Source organism: Colias croceus, chromosome 26 (assembly GCF_905220415.1).
Source record: "Colias croceus chromosome 26, ilColCroc2.1".
NCBI lineage: Eukaryota > Metazoa > Arthropoda > Insecta > Lepidoptera > Pieridae > Colias > Colias croceus.
This window is the reverse complement of record NC_059562.1, coordinates 1,557,535-1,579,642: the sequence shown is the minus strand read 5'-3', so window position 1 is coordinate 1,579,642 and position 22,108 is coordinate 1,557,535. Positions and strand designations below refer to the sequence as shown.

General features: G+C 35.8%; 1 protein-coding gene across 3 annotated transcripts in view; it reads right to left on the bottom strand.

The window, feature by feature from the left end:
• Positions 1-5,007: 5,007 nt before the first annotated feature.
• LOC123703573 (trithorax group protein osa) overlaps positions 5,008-22,108 on the bottom strand; it is a 75,560-nt gene continuing 58,459 nt past the window's right edge. For all 3 annotated transcript variants that reach the window (XM_045651645.1, XM_045651648.1, XM_045651647.1), the window contains exons 13-18: positions 21,111-21,267; positions 20,590-20,665; positions 20,122-20,207; positions 19,008-19,299; positions 11,153-11,324; positions 5,008-10,705 (exon numbers count right to left, since the gene is read on the bottom strand). In XM_045651645.1, coding sequence (XP_045507601.1) covers positions 10,598-10,705; positions 11,153-11,324; positions 19,008-19,299; positions 20,122-20,207; positions 20,590-20,665; positions 21,111-21,267 — 891 coding nt within the window. In that variant the 3' untranslated portion in view covers positions 5,008-10,597. The remainder of the gene's footprint in view (positions 10,706-11,152; positions 11,325-19,007; positions 19,300-20,121; positions 20,208-20,589; positions 20,666-21,110; positions 21,268-22,108) is intronic.

Sequence of the window (22,108 nt, the reverse complement as noted above, 5' to 3'; positions counted from 1 at the left end):
CACGAAACCTTCCTCGATAATTGGAAAATACAAAACCGAAATAATTTTTCAAATCAGATCAGTGGTTCCTGAGATTAGCGCGTTCAAACAAACTAACTCTTCAGCTTTATAATATTAGTATACTAGATATAGATTATGTAGTAATACGTACTATTATGTTATGTACCTAATAGGTAAACTTTGAAAATATAATAAGGTTTAAAAATCAATCTACCGCAGAATATAATATAATACTTAGTAGGTACTACGCAGAAGGTTCACACGAAATAAAACACAGATTGTACTGAATACACTTTAATATAATTTTAAATAAAAATATGATACTTAATATTATTATGTGTTCATGTTATAGAATTTGTAACATTATAGTTATTGCACGATTTATTCGTGATATAATGACGATCGACCAAGTTTGTAGGTAGGTACATATTTATTCGTCATGGCCTATTGTTGTCGCGGAAGAATTCCAACCAATACCCGCGGCCCGACGCGGACGGCTCGCGGCTCGACGGAACACAGTGGGGTTTTAGTCGGTAAGAAATAACAATCCGACATAACCCACGGCTCCTTATCCGTGGGTATCTTTAGAAGATTTCCCTACTAAAAAAAGGCCACTCTGTTGTTATAGTGTTTCATAAATAAAAGGGTAAGTAGGAAAATAAATGTAGAAACTATACAATTTACTAGTCTATGATATGTAGGTATATTATGTATAGCTGTAATTAGTATAATTATTGTGTCTTGTTATTTAGATTTCTATGGTATAATAATTAAATGTGATCCTTGCAAAGCTTGCAGCAATACCAATCCCTGTTTAAATTTATGAACCTTCACAAATAGACTATCAATATAAAATATATACATATAAAATTATAACCGAACCTAGAATACGATCGCTTAGTTGTTATATTTTTATTCCATTTTATTTTAAGTACTACGTATAACATAATATGGTCATTTAATAATAGCTAACCTATTATATTTCATTTGGATTTGTTTTTTTTTCTTTACTAAGCGCCTACCATGTCAAAATTTTAAAGAATGAGAGTCGAGACTCTAAGGTTGAGAGTTGAGACCTATAATCACAATGTAAAATAATATGAATATTCTAGTAAAAAAGTACGTGAAAGTATATAAGGTAATTTTATCTTTTTGTTGTTAATAGCACTTCAGTGCAATCTACATTAATAGATTGGAAACATGTTTATTTATAATCTGCATAGGATGGCACTACGTGGGCAATACCTTGTGAATTGAAATTGTTGATTGGTTCTTGATTGGTTCATCCCCGCAATACTTACGATAGATGCATTATGTTACCTGTAAAAATTATTTCTACCGTATTTGAAGATACAATCGATACTAAAGCTTATAGTTCAGGATACATCGCCCATTTTTGCAAGTGACTACTATTAAGCTGATTTTCCGTTTGTATAGTTCAGGATACATCGCTCATTTTTGAAAGTGACTACTATCAAGCTAATTTTCCATCAAATCAATTTTTTGATTTGATGGTTCTCAAATATTTATTACGCAATTTGTAGGACAATATGTCTGTTGAATTATATAAACATTAACTAAGTGAAAACAAAAATATCAGCTTGTTAGTAATCATTTATGATGACCTCGTTATCGATACACTTTGGAAAGGGGGACTCTTTGAACAAACCATAGTTTTTGTAGGACAAATATTTTTTCGAATAATTTAGGTAATTATCTTGAGATTGAACAAAAAAAATTCATTCAGTTAGTAATAAATATTTGAGAACCATCAAATCAAAAATTTGTATCCTTGTTATCTCTGTTAGCTACCACAATCGAGACTTTCGTACACGAAATTATTGGGCGTCTCATCAAAATAAAGCTACAAACGGAAAATTAGCTTGATAGTAGTCACTTGCAAAAATGGGCGATGTATCCTGAACTATTACATTTCTCGTAAGTCTTGTGGTTTCTCTTTGTAATCCTCTGCAGTCTGTTCCACTTTGTGATCGAGTCCTTTATGCGTCAGAAGATGGCGCCACCAATTTACTGGTTCTTTTTATCTGATACCTACGCTAATAAGTAGTTTAGAGGTACTTACTTATTAAATTAATTATTACAAATAATAATTTCTACAACTCTTTAATAATATGTTCTACTTTATAGCTAGATTCATAGCTGTAGTCATAGCCAATAATCTTCAATACATTTAATTAATAAATCTGTGTATTCTTTGATATTAATATTTGGTTTATCTATACATATACATATAATAAATCTGTAGAAGGGTCAATTCTGTACATTGAAAAAATAAATAGCAGGGGGTGTTAGGTACTGGATCGATACCAAACCCAAATATGTGATTAAAAAATTTTTTGTCTGTCTGTCTGTATGTGAAGGCATCACGTAAAAACTAACGGTTCGATTTCGATAAAACTTGATATAATTATACCTTATTATCCTGGGCATAAAATAGGATACTTTTTATCCCGGAAAAATTCGTAGAAAAAAATAAATCTTAGTTTTTCTTAATTTTTCCGCGCGGACGGAGTCGCGGGCGGAAGCTAGTTATTTTATAAATCTCATATTATATTCCTCACTTTAATCTTGAGAAGGATATTTCTGATCTACTTATATATTTTATCAGTTTTCATTATAAAAATAAGTATTATCGCAGTCATGAATAGTTAAGTCTGAAAACTTAAAATAACTAATTATGGAAAGAATTTTGTTACAATCTCAGATTTTTAAAAACTAAGTATTTAATACGTTATGTTAATTTATAAAAAAACGTAAACTAGTTTTATCTATAGCTAAATCCTTTGAGACCGGGCGGACAATTTCCTTTGCCAGACACAAAGTAAATGCCAGGTGCGTTTGAACCGGTTAGTGGCTAGTGCTGGATTTAAACCAGAATCTAGTATTTAAAATGAATCCACGAGACTGTAGAAAAATGTCTATACCTGCAAAAGTGGTTTAATTTACCTATGGCTTTATAATATGAAGTTAGATTTTCGCACGCGTTTTGAAACGAAAATCTTTCCTATGTGTTAATCCAAGTACAGTACTCCCAAACTAATAAATTAATAATGCGCATAGAAAAATTCGTCACTGTTCGGCAACTGTCATATTCCCCGAGCCTCCGAAGACGATATATGTTATAATATAGAGTGGTTAAATCTATTTTCTTCATGCATAGTTTATTAGATTTATGAGTTTTATTGCGATTTTATGGTACTTAAAAGAGGAAGTAACGAAATTTGTTTCGATAATTTAATGTAAGTTAATAGCGAGGATAAGCTACACGATTGCGAATACATATTTGTTGTATTGATTTACTTGAAAAATTATATACTTAGAACTATTAAAGTGTCTTACTGAAGCTGGCGGATTGATGGATGTAAGGAAGGTTAAAATAAGACAAAGTTTATATTAAAAAAAATATTTTCAAACACTGGTTTACATTTAAATTGTAGAAATCTAATCATTAAAATCTCAGTCCAAAGTATTTACAAAATCAAGGATTATCTCTATTTCTGATATCGTAGAATGATCAGAACTTTCATTATGCTCTTATCAATTTTCACTTTCCCCACTGCTATCTGCTACCTGTGTAAATAATCATTTTATCGGAAAATTCAACTTTGAAACAAAACTTAGAAGGGTATGTAACAGCAGCTCTATATAATTCCATACAGAGATAATCTGACGGATTTTTGAATTTTTTGACTGACAGGCTACCGTCACCTACCGTTCGAATTGTTTTCGTACACAATATGACTCTGAATTGAATCCTATTTCTTTTGAACAAGGTGCAAGATGCAAGTGCATTGTTTAGAGCACTTACGATTCAATGATTCGGGGTGATTCGGGTGTTTCTGGAAATACGATAATTAGCGAAGATTTGCATGCGCATTATTAATTTTGTACTGTAACCCTCTATATGTGTGATAAATTTCATTATAATCGGTTCAGTAGTTATGCGTGAAAACCATACATACATACAAACCTTTCCTCTTTATAATAATTATTAGTGTAGACTAAACCATCGCAACAAGAATTTGTCTGCATGATTATTCCAAATTAAAATTATTTCGTCAAAATATTTAATACATGTTTGATCTACATAAATCTGCTTAAGTACTACTTAATAAATAAGTACCAAGAATATTTATTTTATTCGCAGTAATGAAAAAATAGTAATAGTTACTATATATCTCGATGATAGTTACACACATTACTCTAGAAATTGTTGCTTTCTGCTGTAAAAATATGTTCATAAAAATGTAGTAGTTTCATGGTAGTTTCTGAGTATACATATGCGTTGATGTATTTTTATGTTTTCTTGTTGATTAAAATGTTTGTTTTGATAGTGTGTACTATGAACTATCCCTGATAAACGTCCCTCTTATCTTCTTCCTTAAAATTTTCAACATCTAATGTTTTTCGAAGTAGACGCAGCAAATTGAAGCTATAATTTATTTATTTATTTAATGCACACACAAAAGAAATAGAAACACAAAGTAGGTACAGATAATAGGAAAATAATGTGTACAAAACGGTGGCCTTATCGCTAGGTAGCGATCTCTTCCAGGCCACCGTATGTACTATGTAAGGAAAGACGTTAAAAGCTATACATCTTCCAAAGAAGTTTCCTTCAAAATCTGTCCAGTCGTTTTGAAGATCGCAGAGGTAGGCATATTTTTTGGAAAGTAATTAAAAACAATGGGTACGTTACAGTTGCGACTATTCAAATGTTGATATTATGTTTGCAATTATAAGTTCTGCGATATATGATATATCCTACTAATATTATAAATGCTAAAGGAACTCTGTCTGTCTGTTACGCTTTCCCGCTTAAACCTCTCAACCGATTTTGATGAAATTTGGCACAGACTATCTTTAGACCCTGAGAAAGAACATAGGCTACCTTTTATCAAAACACCACGCGGGAGACCCGCGCGCGGAAGCTAGTTTAAAATATACAGTAGACAAGTAGACATAGGGTAGAATAAAACATCACTATAATATTACAAATGACTATAATTTTGTCACAATTTTCCATACAATGTTAATAACTTTTTACCTTATTCCTATTTTATAATACATTACTTAAATAATATTAATGTTGTATTAATTTATTTAAAATTCTTCCAGTTAAATTTCTAATTACATTCCACGGAGTCGGTTTCAGATGAGACAATCAAACAAAACCTATAGGACCATACAAAGTTTTAAAAATGAAATTTGAAAACTCGAGTACTTTATTATAATACACTAAAATGTAATTCGATTAGATCTTAAATATATACTAAAATATTTCTTGCTTAGTTACGCTACGAGAAGTATCGTTAAAAACTGTACAAACATTATCGATCGTTACTGCTAGCGTAAGTATATATAAACGGACACACAGACCGAACTCTGACGAGAACATGCGACATAGCTCAACAGTGACAACAGTTTATGTACTATAATTAATTAATAATAGATATAAAGATAAATTGTACTTTAAACGCGCTGAGACGCGACGCGCGGCTGAGCGGCGCCGCGGTGTAATTGACTAACGAGGTCCGCGCGCGCAAACAAACATACCAACGAGAAATAAGCACCGTTATTCGAAATGCGAGTCGTTTGAGTACTATGCAGCTTGAGGAGGCTTAGCTGGCTTAAACGAACGTTTAACACTACCAAATCATCAAATAATATCTATCAACTATTAAATTCCATAAGTGAAACCGTGAATTATCGCTATTGTACATTTATCTAATAAACCAGCCAAGAGGATAAATCGAACGAGTCAACGGTAAACAACAAGCGAGTAGGAGTTAATAAATTACAATTAATAATTAATTATTAAGAAAAAATTGAGCTAGATTCGATCTCCTTGTTGTTCACTACGCGCTATCATCGCTTCAATACGCGGGTAACTTTATTCACAGACGGTCGAGTGCCGTCCACCCTCTGCGGTGTCGTGTGGAGAGATGCGAATTACATATCACCGAAACGTCAAACGAAGGTTTCTTTTTATTGCTCTATACATAGACTAAAGAGTAATTTATTGCTTAGGAGTTGATGCGTCGGTGTTTGCAATACTGATATCTTCAAGTATGGGAAACGACAGATGAGGCTGACGGGCGATAAGCGATTATTCACAACCAATTGGCGATACGCCCTTGCGCCTGCGTCACACTCGCAGACTTAGCGCCGAGCGAGCCCTGCGCTAGCTCTGCTCGTGTAGCACAAGCCTTAACAAGAAAAGTTAACTAGATCGTGTCCGTGCACGCCGTGCTTTATGGTCAGGAATATTGTTTGCAGGAAATATACATTTAAATACACTAATGTAAATATACTAACAGTTAAAACTCCCGGCATGGTAAACTGAAGCACAAGCGATAAAACTTGTGGGAAAACTTAAAAGAATGAAAAGTTACACGTTAGAAAAAACCATAGACACCGCGTGCAAAGACCCGGCCAAAATTCGGGTTCAGTACGTCATACACTGAAACCGCATTTAGCGTGATAAAGGGTGATTCGAAATGAACGCGTCACTGTCCCGAATGATTGACCGCGACAGCAATGCGTGAGTCGTGCAACTATATCATTGTCTCTCAGTCTTATCACCGACAGAGCCTAACCGAAGCGATGGATCGACGTCGCCCTAAGACTAACGACAGTAAAAACAGAACTGCATAACAATTGTACTAGTTAGAGATAATTCTTTTAAAATTTGATAATATTGCCACGAGTTAGAGTTGAAATTTTACAAAAATATACATACTGTACAAATAGTTGAGCGACTCAATGCACACACTGGTCAACCCTAACAAAGGTGCAAATCGTTACGCAGATTCGTTCCAGAGCGAGAATTAAGTACACAATGCGGAAGGGAATCTGCGTAACGATTTTTAATACTTAGAGAGATAAAATGCAACTTGTCGGCCGCGCACGCGAGTACGGGCGCGTATTGCGTGCGCGTGCGATAACTTGCGTACACTAAAACTAACTCGTTGATAGAGACTTATTCTAGCATTTAGACGTAACTCCAGACGGTCGCACGCACCCGAGATGTCGTGCGACTTGTCGCCGAACGGTTTAGACAAGCGGTCCCTTGATACGTTGTCGTACGCTACCGAGATAGGACACTAGTCTCGCCCACATTGCACTGTTATAATTATTATATGTAGATATTCGAGACGGGAACACAATACGATCACAACTTATTCGAGAATAGGCCAAGGCGCTTGGTGTCGGTCATTTTTTTATTATCTTAGAAAATTTACTAATTACTTCCACCACAATAAATAAATTAAAAATATTGAAAAAATGCAATAATAATATATATCGATTTGAACCTCTTCACTTAATTGGTAAAATGATATGTCTAGTGGAATTACTAAAACAATCATTACAGGTTCAGCAAAAGCAAAAACCTTTAATAGTTAAAATGACTTATTTATTTTCAAATGAAATGAAACTGATAACAACCGACACCTCAAGCGTTTACTAGAAACGTAAGTACTCAAAAACAATGTTATAATACAAAAGCAAAATATAATAATATGAATATAATAAAATAAAAATATAAAAAAGCATAATAAAGCACTCATTATTTACAAACACAATACATAAACACGGAGGCGTTCACACAAATAAAATTTGTGTGAAAACACCCTTACAATTAATACCATACCAAACCTTTCCGACACACCCAAATTAATTAGACAAAAGTCATAAACCATTATTAATGTAACTTTTGGCAGTTAATAGATAAATATCACAAGCTATTTTATGATTTCATGGGCGTCGGAAGTAAGCTAACAATTACTTAGAACAAATAAAAAAAAAACAAATAATCGCTCAATACAAGCGCGCGAGGCGAAACCTAAAATATAATTTTTAATATAAATAAAAGAATAATAAATCTTAAGCAATCTTAAATACCCTGTTGATTTAAATTTTTTAAAATTATAATATTTTGACCGATGCTTGAATAAATAAAAAATTATGCGATTTTGAAATAGTGCACCGTTGTGTAGTAAGTACATGAAGAAAAACCATCTACCATTCTTAACACACACGAAATGGTACCTTAACTAGTAATTTTTCATACAATTCCTGAGAACACAGATCACATTATTATGCAATTACAAAACACAGATCAAATACGAACAGAGAGGGCACACACCATATTCTATACAAGACAATATCACAAGTGAAAATATGCAAAATTCTTACATTACACGTCTCTCTAGCATCACTCTCTCACTAAACCTACAATTACGTCATTATACCTCTCTGTTCTTATCACAATTGTGTTTTTTTTTAATATAAAATAGTTACATAAGTTTGAAAAACGGATTTGGAACGTACACAAGTATTTTAAAAATAGAATTCAATGAGCATAGAACAACACAACAATAACGGGCTATTTCAATTTTTGAATTTGGATTTTTAGAACGCAAAAAGAGCAATAAGTCTTTATTATACTAGTAATAAGACTCAATTTAGCATGTACAAGTACACATTCCAAGACCGCTCTAAAGCGCTTTATTCACGGTCCATTTGGCTGTACGTCCCGCCAAGGTCATACATATAATTATTATTGACGTACGTCAATACTATTCACTGTCGTTTTGCGTCGTGCATCGTGTATGACCTTGGCGGGACGTACAGCGGGGATGGACCGTGAATAGGGCGCTTAACAAAACACAGCGATGCACTATTCACAGCACGCCATTGAGCACACGACGGCTTGCAACCGTCCCCGCGACGTCCCACCACTACAATATATAAATTCTTTCATTTAAACCTATCTTTAAACGTATATGTCTTTATTACGTATGTTCTCGTTTCCACCTAACCTTACTTTTTTGTGCAAAGGAAAACTTTAAAAAGAATTTAAAACGTAAGTTTTTTTTTTCATTCGTTTTGTACAAGAGATTTCGATCCGCGACCGGATTTGAACACCATATACCCCATTCGGCGGATGATTTTAAACTGTGACATCCATTATTTGTAATCACGCAACATACAAATTATAATAGGAAATAAAAACTTTAACAACGTACTAAAGACACGAAATTATGTGACTACTGTCAAGCGCGAGGCTACCTGAGTAACACCTCGTTAGGGTCATCGACGGAAGAAACGAAAATGTGGAAACTACCAATACAATTGTGTTATACCACGAATACGTCATTAAGTCATTCTATTGGCTAATGTGACTTGTGCTTGAGCCTTTACAAAATATCGACCAATCACCGCTCTGGATAAAATATTAAATTGTCAATTCTCTTAAATTTCGTTGTTGTCGATGAAGTATGGCTAGTAATACAGAGAGCCAATAAGAGAGCAGATCAAGCACTCCTTTATCAAATTAGGCAATGGGATGGCTTTATTTTCTACAAAGTGTGGTATAATAAATTCTATTGGCTATTTCCACACCACGTTTCATCAGCCGACAATAAAATCGACCCAAAAATGGCAAACTCGTAAACAACGAAACGATTAAACCCTCCAGCACCCTATATATTATGCATTAACTTCAAAATAAACCTATAGAGCATAACCAGTCGTACAACATATAGCCTTACAATTAAAAAAGATGGCGCACGATTAATAAAAAATATAGATTTTATAATATCATGTAAAATTATGCTAGTCACTAGCGATCCGAAGCTATTTATTGCCTTTGTGATTAAAGATTTATAATAAAAACAGAACGTCGTCCAAATCATACACGATTGTTCTAAAACTGTTATTTGACATTAGGAAAAGAATCAATAACAATCCAACAACAAAACGGTCGTTTAAAAAGTATTATTGCCAACCCTATATTATTTTATGTGTATGTTTTCTTTAATCACAAAGCCAACGATTGGGTAACATTAAAATGCACGATGCCACTGCCCGCTGACACCACAATTGAGCTACAACGACGCGCCTCGATGCCAACGGGCGCGGCGACAAAATGGCCGCCAACTTGCAACGTTAAAAAATAAGTACATCATTAAATCACTGTATAAAAATGCTTAACTTGATTTGTAAATACCAACTCCACGTAACTAAATCTAAAATAAAACGTTTCCATTACATATCGTAGGCCGCTCTCGTGACTTAGATAAAATGTTCCGCGCTCGCGTATCGCGCGGGGCCGAGGGGGGGGAGGGAAGGTCGTCGACGAAACGAGAATTTGACTAGCCGACACGAATCAAAGTGACTAGAACGCGACAAACATCATTGGCAAGAGTTTTCATTTAAACAAAAAAAAAAAACAACAAAACGCGGCACAACCTTTCCAATATTAAAATTTGGAAGTGAGCCCTCGCTCGACGAGTGGCCGCTGCCTTGCCGCTGCACGGCTGACAAGTGACAAAATGGCTGAACTGTCAAAGTGACCGTCACAAACGCCAAGCTGACAGTCAGCACGAGCCGGTCAGCGACCGCGAGCCCCGCGCGATGCGGCCGCGCCCTAACGGGAACACGCCCGCAGCGTACACGCGGTGTGTCCCGGCGTTCCGAACGAAACAATAAATACGTACAATATTTACAAATAAAGGATACAAATTAAGCTCATCAGTTCGGGGGGCGATCACCAGAGGGCAGAGATTCACTAACAGAAGCCGCCGAAGCCGACGGACGGCACGGACGGCACGGCCGGCACCGACGGCTCCGCGTTCTTGTGCAGGTCCAGCAGCGGGCTCGCCGACAGGTAGTGGGCCTGCACAACATTATATCTATTAGTTAAAAGTACATAGCAAACATTTGTTTATTGCGTACTTTAATTCTAAATACTGTGTTTTGAATTTCCTATAATAGGATACATTAAGAAAATGTAGTTTGTAATTCATTCATTATTTGCTCTCCTGCAACTGCAACAGATCGCGAACAGGTGATTTGAACAAATAACACTGTCCAATCACGACGTTAGATAACGTTGAATATTCACTGCTACAAATCACAGTTAATTATAACAGCTATAAATCACAGCGACTTATAACAGCTACAAATCACAGTGACTTATAACAGCTACAAATCATAGTGACTTATAACAGCTACAAATCACAGCGACATATTATAACAGTTACAAATCACAGTGACTTAACAGCTACAAATCACAGTGACATATAACAGCTACAAACCACTCTCCAATCGCGGCTACGCTCACCTGCTGGTGGTGCGCGGGGGGCGGGCCCGCGTAGCCGTTGTAGTAGGGCGTGTTGTAGGGCGCGTAGCCGGCGGGCGCGTAGCCGTACTGCCAGTCGGGCAGGTAGCCCGGCGCCGGCCGCATCAGCTGCGTGCCCCATCCGCCGCCGTAGCCGACGAACGGCCCGCCGTAGCTGCAATGTAGCCATATCAATTATTATGGGCTACTATTTTTGATAATGTCGTACTAAATATGTAAAAGGCAAACTAAAAAGTTTATTGATTAACATAGAAATGCACGGCGTACTGCTGCAACATATTTCAAATAATCAAAATTTAGAACTCAAGGTTCTCGAGGATGAGCCCGATAAATTTTTAAGTAGATTTTTAATTTACACTTTGCAAGTAAGAAATTAATAATAACGTAACAAGTGAAAAATAGCCAAATTCAAATTCAAATTCAAATTTTTTTCAAATTCAAATTTCATTTATTTACAAGAATGTAGTTACAAAAAAGGTGTTTGTTTACTTAATCATAGGTTAAAGTTGCAATGTTCGACCAACAGATGACGCTAGGTGTATTCACTCGCGTATTAACTCTCGCTTTAGAAATGTTTTTAATTTTTAATAAGTATTTTTACTGGTGTATGAAATATAGTTTGGTTTTTTACAAGTTTTGTGAGTGTTTAATTCAGTGATCCCCTAGTGATTCAACATTGGTGCCGAAACCCCGGAATTGGACTTGCCTTGGTAAAAGTGAAGTGAAGTGAAGTTAGGACTTAGAAAAAATTAACAAATCTCAAACACTTAGAATTTTCGTTAAAGTTAATTTGTGGACTTAGAATAATTTGCAGTGATTTAACACTTAGAAAATTTACGAACATTTCTTCAAACACTTAGAATATTTTCTGGACTTAGTAAATTTTGCAGTGATCCGACACTTAGAAAATTTTGCAATAATTTTATGGACACTTAGAAAAATTTTGATGACTGTGCTTGGGACTTAGAATTTTTCGAGTTCATGTCAAGGACTTAGAATTTTTCATGGAGTTTCTGTCAAAGACTTAGAATTTTTTCGTCGAGTTTATTTTGAACTTAGAAAATTTCTTATACTTTTGCTTGTCACATAGAAGATTGCATGTTAGACAAATATGGAAGCACATATATCAATTCAATATGACCTTTTTGAGAAATTGAAGAAGGCGGAACTGAACTTCCGGAAGTCACCAAAGGAAAGAATTAAACCATCATACATTGAGACTCGTTTAGAGAATTTGGAAGACTTATGGAGAGAATTTAAAGCTGGTCATCGGAAGATTATTGCTTCAATATCTGCAGCGGAAAAGTCTAAGACTAAGTATTTCTCGGATGATTTATATGAAGAATTTGAGGAATTCTACACAACGTTTAAATGTGTCTTAAAAGATGCCTGTGCAACTGTACCTAAAAGCAATAATAATATTCCTAGTGTAACTAAAGAAGAAGTGAAACTTCCCACCATACAGCTACAAACATTCAGTGGAAAGTATGAAGATTGGCAAGCGTTTCATGACATGCACATTTCTATTGTTCAGAATAATGCATCTTTGAGCAATGTTGAAAAATTTCATTATTTGAAATCCAGTTTAACCGGAGAAGCTGCAACTTATTTGAATAATTATGCTACAACGGATCAAAATTATTTGGAAGCCTGGAAACAATTAGTGAAACGTTATGACAATAAGAAATATAATGTCAATACTGTTATGAAAAGGCTTTTTTCACAAAAGAAGATAACACATGAGATTTCAACAGGATTGAAGAGTTTAATTGATACAACATCATCTTGTTTAACGTCACTTTACAATATGAAAATTAAAACAGATAATTGGGATACATTTATTGTCTATTTTGTTGTTACTCGGTTGGATGCGGAAACTCACAGATTATGGGAGAATCATGACAGTCAATTGAATCCAGAGGAATTGGCTACTTGGACACAACTTTTATCCTTCTTGGAGACAAGGTTTAGAACTTTGGAAAAGTTTGAAGCTGTAAAGCATACACCAAAGTCTCAGCAGGCTACTCCCGTCGTTAAACATAAATCTTTTCACAGTTCCATTCAACGTAAAGAATCTGTTGACAACATTTGTGCATTGTGCGAAGGGCCACATTTTATATACAGCTGTAAAAGCTTTCTCCAGCAGCCAGTGAATGCCCGTCAGAGCACAGTAGAAAATAAAAGATTGTGTTTCAATTGCCTCTCATCTACCCACACTGTTAAGAAATGCCGCCATTCAACCTGCTGTAAGAAATGTGGAAGGCGACATCATTCGCTGCTTCATCGCGAAAGGGATAATGCGCAAGAGATTCTTACGCATAATCAGCACTCACAGAACCAAGAGAGATCATCTCCATCAAACTCATCAACTGAGGCTAAGATTTCAGCCCATTTTTCGAAAGTGAACCCCGTTCCATTGTCAACTGAAATTAATGTCTCAGCCCATACAACTAGAGAAAGTAGTCATGATGTGGTTCTCGCCACAGCCATAATCAAAGCGTATTCTAGAAATGGTGTTAAACATATAGTGAGAGCGTTGCTTGATCAAGGCTCACAAGCATCGTTCATTTCTGAAAAGACTGTACAATTACTTGGACTTCCACGCATTCCCATAAATGGTTTGGTGTCAGGTCTTGGTGAGGGTTTAGCTAGGAGTAAATACATGGTTTCATTATTCATTGAATCGTATCACAACCCGTCTACCACAATCCAAGTAAATGCTCACGTTTTAAGTTCGTTGACTACTCATATTCCATCTCATAGATTGCATACGCCCAGTTGGCCAGATGTACATAATCTAACATTGGCTGACCCAAGTTATAATATTCCAGGTAAAATAGACGTTCTTTTAGGAGCGGATATTTACAGTGAAATCTTGCTTAATGGTGTGCTTAAAAATTCACAGGGTCTAGTAGCACAAGAAACTACGTTAGGATGGATTTTATCGGGTAAGCTTCCACAAAGTTCAGAAAGATTAACAAATAGAAGTATCACTATGCATGTTCAAGAAAGAAGCGACGAGCTTTTAAAGAAGTTTTTTGAAATGGAAGCAGAACCAGACAGTATAGAAAGAAAATTATCGCCAAGTGAAATAAAGTGTGAAGAGTTATATGACGCAACAACTACGAGAAATTCAGACGGAAGATTTGTAGTTAAGCTACCATTCACTAGTGACGATCCTCAATGCATGTATGGAAATTCAAAAGACATAGCAGTAAGAAAATTGAAAGCGTTAGAAAGAAGACTTAAACAAAATTTAGAATTATACGAAGATTACCGAAAAGTTTTATGTGAATATTTGGAACTAAATCATATGATAGAAATTGAAGAGACAGATATCGATAACCCAAAGGCAGTTTATTTACCTCATCACGCTGTAGTAAGGAAGGAAAAGGACACTACTAAGGTGAGAGTCGTATTTAATGCATCATCGAAAGGTGTCAATGATGTATCTTTAAACGACGATCTGCACATAGGTCCTAAACTACAGCAAGATTTGAGACATCTGCTCATGAGGTGGAGAACTCATCGTATATGTATCATAGGTGATTTGGTTAAGATGTATCGACAGATATTGGTTAAAGACGAAGATACCAACTTTCAAAGGATCGTGTGGAGAAATGACTCGAATCAACCAATTAAGCATTATAAATTATTGACCTTAACTTTTGGGACTGCTTGTGCTCCTTATTTAGCAGTTAAGACATTACAGACATTAGCAAAACAAGAGCAGCTCAGGTTCCCTACTGCATCGGAAATTACTCAGCGTGATTTTTATATCGACGACTTAATGACCGGATGCGAAAATTTAGATGAAGCTTTACACATGTACCATGAAATGAATAGTCTAATGGAGTCTGGTGGTTTTCAAATGCAAAAGTGGAGTAGTAATGACACCAACTTTCTAAGTAAAATTGGTAAAGATAAAATGAGTGACGATTTCGTACGCATCAAATCAGATAATCAATTTAAAGTTCTCGGATTGTCTTGGAACAGAGAGACTGATAATTTCGAGTATACAATTAATTTACCAGATGGTCAACCTCCTGTAACGAAGCGCCGAATATTATCTGATATAGCTCGATTATATGATCCGATAGGTTGGATAGCACCGGTAGTAGTTAAAGCAAAGATATTTATACAGAAGGTATGGAAAGCAGGATTAGATTGGGATGCAATTTTGACAGAAGACCTATTGATAGAATGGAATAATTTCAGGAAAGAGTTGAATGATCTGAAGAATATCGTGATTCCGCGCTGGCTTCATACAAGCAAAGATTGTGATATGGAGCTACACGCATTTTCGGATGCTTCTAAAGCTGCATATGCAGCAGCAATTTATCTACGAGTTGTTAATAAACTTGACAAATCTGTGCATGTTACCTTAATCACAGCGAAGACTAAAGTTGCACCCATCGACAAAGAAATATCGATTCCACGATTAGAGCTCTGCGGTGCGACACTTGCAGCTAAACTCGTGTCTGAGGTCGCTCAAGTCATGGGTATAGTTAAAGAAAATACTTACGCTTGGACGGATTCAACTGTAGTCCTTGCATGGTTAAAAGGTCCTTCATCTCGTTGGGCTACATTTGTGAGCAATAGAGTATCAACAATACTTACCATTTTGGAATATAATCAGTGGGGACATGTACCTTCGGAATCGAATCCAGCGGACTGCGCCTCTCGTGGTCTTAAATCTACAGAATTAAAGAATTACTCACTTTGGTGGAAGGGTCCTGACTGGTTGTGTAATTCTACAATTGATATCGATCAACCGATTATACCAGATACAGAAGAAGAAAGAAATACTAAATCATTTTGTATTCAACATCAGAAGAAAGAAGATTTTGAGTGGGTTAGATTTTCGTCGTTGTTTAAAATGTTGAGAGTCATGGCATGGTGTCGTAGAATTTTTAATAGAGAAAAATCTAAATTACCGAAGTATTTAACATCTAATGAATTGAACGAGGCTTTATTTATGTGTATCAAACAAGTTCAACATCATGAATTTGCTGAAGATATAAAACATCTATCATCCAAAGGCTACGTTGTAAAGAAAAGCGTTCTTCACAAACTCACACCTTTTTTGGACGAAAAAGGCATTGTGCGAGTTGGTGGAAGAATCAAACAACATCCTATTATTATTCCCGGAAGAAGTCATTTGGCTACACTAATAATTTCAGATACTCATAGTCGTACTCTCCATGGAGGCCCTCAACTCATGCTAAATATTATTAGAGCAAAATATTGGATTCTACGAGCACGAGATCGTGTCAAAAAGTTCTATAGAAGTTGTATCACATGTTTACGTCATTCTAAAGCTCAGAAAACGCAAATAATGGGTGAACTCCCCGATGTTCGATTAAACCCGAGCAAACCGTTTAGATCTACCGGAGTTGATTACGCTGGCCCTCTATTAATGCGTTTCTCACCAGGTCGTGGTTCCAAAGCCTACAAAGGGTACATTTGTATTTTTGTGTGCATGGTGACCCGGGCTATTCATTTGGAAGCAGTTTCTGATTTGAGTGCAAAAGGATTTATAGCTGCATTCCGAAGATTTACATCAAGGCGAGGTCACTGCCAGGATTTATATAGCGACAATGCTACCAATTTTGTAGGAGCGGACAAACTCTTGCAAAGCATGTTACGGGAGGCACGTAAAGAAAATCCCAATGAATTAGTGGATTTGTTGTCTTACGAATCTACGACGTGGCATTACATCCCTCCATATTCGCCAAATTTTGGTGGATTGTGGGAGGCAGGGGTGCGATGCGTTAAAACACATTTACGTAAGGTCATAGGTGATAGTACGTTAACCTACGAAGAACTTACTACTGTACTTCACCAAATCGAAGCTTGCTTAAACTCACGTCCTATTACTTTACTTAATAATAATCCGGACGATCCCCTACCCCTGACACCAGGTCATTTTCTAGTCGGAGAACCGCTCATTAATATTCCCGATGAAAATCATCTTGTCCAAAACAGATCTCATCTAGAAAGGTGGAAAACAGTACAGAAAATGGTTAATGAATTTTGGACAAGATGGTCCAAAGAATATTTAGTAACAATGGCCCATCGTCAAAAATGGACCACTAAAACTCCTGAACCAAACATAGGCGATATTGTTGTTTTAAGAGATGAACAGCTGCCGCCTTGTAAATGGGCATTAGGTAAAATTGTCGACAAACATCCGGGCCCAGATAAAATCACTCGTGTAGTAACTGTGAAATGTAAGAACGGTCTTTTTAAACGCGCTTTAAGTAAAGTTTGTGTATTGCCTAAATGATTATTTTTTTTTTGTATCCAAGTCATTTCACGGTGGGCGGCAGATCTGTGCAGGTCTAATAAGTTTTTTTTTGTTATACATTACTTATTGAGAAGTTAGTTTCGTTTTTTTTTTTATTATTTTTTACTTTGGTATTGTATAGAGTAATAGATATCAGTTCACAGAGAATGTATTGTTGAACGCATACTTGTTAACAGAGTTACGAATTTATAAATGTAAATTTTTTTTGCCTGTAGCAGCAATACAAAAATATTTTCATTGCTTATTTTGTTTTTGAGTATGTAGTTAGCTTGCTATGTAGTAGTGTTAAAGGTCGTAACTTCATTTTTTTTTGTATACTTTGTTCACTTATAAGTATTATTGTATTTATGTTTATTAAGAGGACAAGTCCTCGGTGGGCGGAATGTTTACTTAATCATAGGTTAAAGTTGCAATGTTCGACCAACAGATGACGCTAGGTGTATTCACTCGCGTATTAACTCTCGCTTTAGAAATGTTTTTAATTTTTAATAAGTATTTTTACTGGTGTATGAAATATAGTTTGGTTTTTTACAAGTTTTGTGAGTGTTTAATTCAGTGATCCCCTAGTGATTCAACAGTGTTGTTACAATATTAAGGCGCTAATACATTCTACCCACTATTTGGGTGTGCAAATATTTAAATGGAAATAAGTTAATTAAATTACACTACACCAACACTACACAAATTCTTCGCGTCACTATTGTTAAACGTCACTAATTCCTTCACAGATTCCGCAATGTAATAAGTTCTTGAATATCATAAAATTGTTTCTCCATTAACCATTTCGTCAGTTTCTTCTTAAATATATTTACTGGGAGATCCTTAAAGTTATCCGGTATTTTATTATATATTGTAATAGTCATAAATATCACACTATTTTTTGCTTGATTTATTCTACATGTTGGAAAGTGCAGTTTATTTTGATACCTCGTTAACATATGCGAATTTACTTCTCCTTTCTTTTTAAAATATTCTGGGTGGTATTTAACAAATAAACATACTTCTCTTATATATATGCAGGTTAGTGTAAGGATACGTAATTTACCGAACATTGGTTTGCAACTGTCCCTTTGATGTAATCCGCACAGGGCCCGGATACATTTCTTTTGTGCCACAAACACTTTACGCACCTCGCAAGACTGTCCCCAAAGAATTATTCCGTAAGAGAGTATCGACGATATATATGCATGGTAGGCATTTATTGCAGCATTCATAGATACAGTATCTCTAAGGCGACGTAATACGTAAAGTTTGCATGTTCCGTTTATTATAAACAGATGAACTAGCAAAGTTCAAATTTCATGTATTTCCTTCACATGCCGTCATTTCACAAAGAAAGCTAACAATATACCTTTTTACTGATTTATTTTTCCTATATACCAGGGTAGCCTGGAAGAAATCGCTTTTAAGCGATAAGGCCGCCAAATTGTACATTTATTTTAAGTTACATATCGTTTCTGTAAATTTTGTTTTTGTGTGCATTGTGTGTTTTTTATTCTATTCTAATATATCACCAAATCAACTCACCCATTATTCCCATACGCGGGCGTGCCGTACGCCGGATAGGGGGGGTACAACGCCGGCGCGTAGTCCGGCAGCGCGGGCACGGAGGGCGCGGGCGCCTCACCCCCCGCTCCCCCTCCCCCCACGCCGCCCCCCGCTCCCCCTCCCCCCACCGCGCCCGCGCCCCCCTCCGCGATGGAGGGGATCTGGTCCACGAGGGACTCAAGGCCGGAGAGGGACTTAGCCGACACGTCCTGTTGGCCTTTCGGCTTGGGCGTGCCGGCGCCGCTGTCGCCGCCGTACTCGCTCGGTGAACCTGTATGACATAAATAGTTTTATTATATACGTAGATCAGTTAATTCGGTAAATTAATAATCCAGAAAAACAATTTATTTCATTAGTTTTTGAAGTTAGCTTGTTCAAACATTCAAATAAACTTTATAATTATCCGTAATTTACTAAATAAAAATATATACAACTAGGTTTCCGCCCGCGCAATCAAAGAAAAACCCGCATAGTTCCCGTTCCCGTAGGATTTCCGGGATTGCGTCATTTTCCCGGGATAAAAAGTAGCCTATGTCCTTTCTCGGGTATCAAAATATCTCCATACGTATCGTTCAGTAATTTAGGCGTGATTGAGTAACAGACAGAGTTACTTTCGCATTTATAATATTAGTATGGATTTACTAATAAAATATAACAAAGGAAAAATTTTACCATAAATAATTGTTATATATGATGTTAGTATTTACATAATATAATTTCAGTGAAATAAGCGAGTTCAAAAAGGAAAAAATATATTTTAGAAAACCATTATCACGTTTCCTATCATCAATAACTTCACTGAAAATAATCTAATATATATTATAAAGGCGAAAGTTTGTATGGATGTATGGATGTATGGATGTTTGTTACTCTTTCACGTAAAATCTACTGAACCGATTACAATGAAATTTAGCACACATATAGAGGGTAACTTGGATTAACATATAGGATAGTTTTTATCCCGGAAATCCCACGGGAACGGGAACTATGCGGGTTTTCCTTTGCGAACGCGGGCGAAGCCGCGGGCAGAAATCTAGTTACAAATAAAAATCTCAAAATTAAAAAAAAAAATATATTAAAATAATGATATTACCAGGCGGATGATGATGTTCAGCGGGTCGGAAGGCGGTTGACGCCATTGGTGAGAATGCTGCTTCTTCACCCACCGGGGGTGTTGATCTGCACAATATAAATTTATTTACATCCGATGCTCCAATGTAAAAATAAATTTTTTTTTTTTTTTTCAAATATCTGTGTGTTAAAAAATAATAAGACTGTACTCAATACTCTATTTCAACTTTAACCCATTGAGCCCCGAGCGGCCCGATCGAACCACGACACAATAGATTTTCTATTGTGTCTGTGATTCCGGGGGCTGAGTTATTAAAATAACTTAATCGTTTATTTTAATAAGAAAATTGGTAAACAACAGAATGCAAAAGAAATAGTGATTGACCAACTTTTTTTGCATTATTTCTCAAACTGCACACAATAGGTACAGATTCAATAAATTATATCACTTTTTTTATGATTAATTTACATTTTTCACACTTCAACTTACCTATTGAAATTACTAGGAAACATGGAGGGATGCTGATGGAGCTGGTCTAACCGCGGGCTGCCAGCCACGCCGTTACCTGCAATGTAGTAATAAAATTTTGATTACTTTTCTGTAGAGAGGTCCATACTGCGGTAAAAAGTGACTCTTAAAGGTTGAATTGAATATTTACATGTTAAAAAATTATACACGTACATAAATACGTATGTTCTGAATGATAACTGAATACCGTTACCGTTTCAATTTACATTATTGATTGAAGAATAATTGTGATCGAATGAATTAATTAGTAAAAAATTGCATGACATTTTTAGCAAAACATACGGCCTTCTTAAACTTTTATGACCTTGTACACTAACCATGGTTTATGCAAATCAATATTTTACGTTTTTTTAAGTTACTTTTTCGTTCACGTTGAATCATGTCGTTAAATGGTGTGTGTGATGGTCCGTGTTTGAAGATCGACTCTCGTAACCGACCTACACCTTTTTACTCATAACATAACTGTATGTGTTTGAACGTACCCTGGTCCTGCGGATAGTGGTAGTCGTGCGGCTTGTCGTCCGCGTACGGCATCGCGTCCCGCTCGTACAGGGCGGCGCCGAACGAGGCCCCGCCCACCGAGCCCGGGCCCACGCCCACGCCGCCCGGCGACACCTCTGCGTTGCTAGCGCTCGGTTGCTGCAAACGTTATACATATATGAATATTATAAACAAACTGAAAACACACACCTCCGCGATGATTGCGCTAGTTATGGGACAACCCTACGCTACGGGCGATATGTAATGTGAAGTGCTGACGTTGTTCTATCGCTCGTGGGAACCTGTGCTATCTTATTCCTATGAATTTTATATTAGAATTAAAACATATTGTGAAGCATCGTGCTCATAATAACACATATATTGTAATCTTACTTTTTAATTAAAATAATTTAAGATATATGATTTTTTTATTAATTCACTGGAAAGTGAATTTAACTTGCTCGGTTGCTGAAAATATTAGAGTACAACAAATATAAATAAACATAAAATAAAAACACATCTCCAAGTTGCTGCCGAACGGTTTCTAATTTCTAAAATAAATAAATAATTCAACGCCCAATCTTACTTATAACAATCATAATGAAACATTGACGTTTTAACGATCTGGTCAAACTAAGTTAGCCACATCATGAAATGCGACCATTTCATGAAATGCTCAATCATATTTTCATGAAATGAGCAAATCTACGACATGGACATGACATACACATATACTTTAAACTGTTGAGTAAACAAGTTTCAGGTAACACAATTCGCTGTTGAAATGATAATAAATATCGAGTTAGAATTTTGAATTTCTATCAATGTAGAATAACAATTTTTGTCATTACTGTCGTAAATTATTTTTCTTTTACCATTTTTATAATTTGAACTGTAATCTAATTAGCACGCACGAAAGTAGCACATAATTGAAATAAATTAATTAGATTAGTTAAGTGCGTGCGTGACAATTAGGTATTATTTCGTTCTAAATACCCTA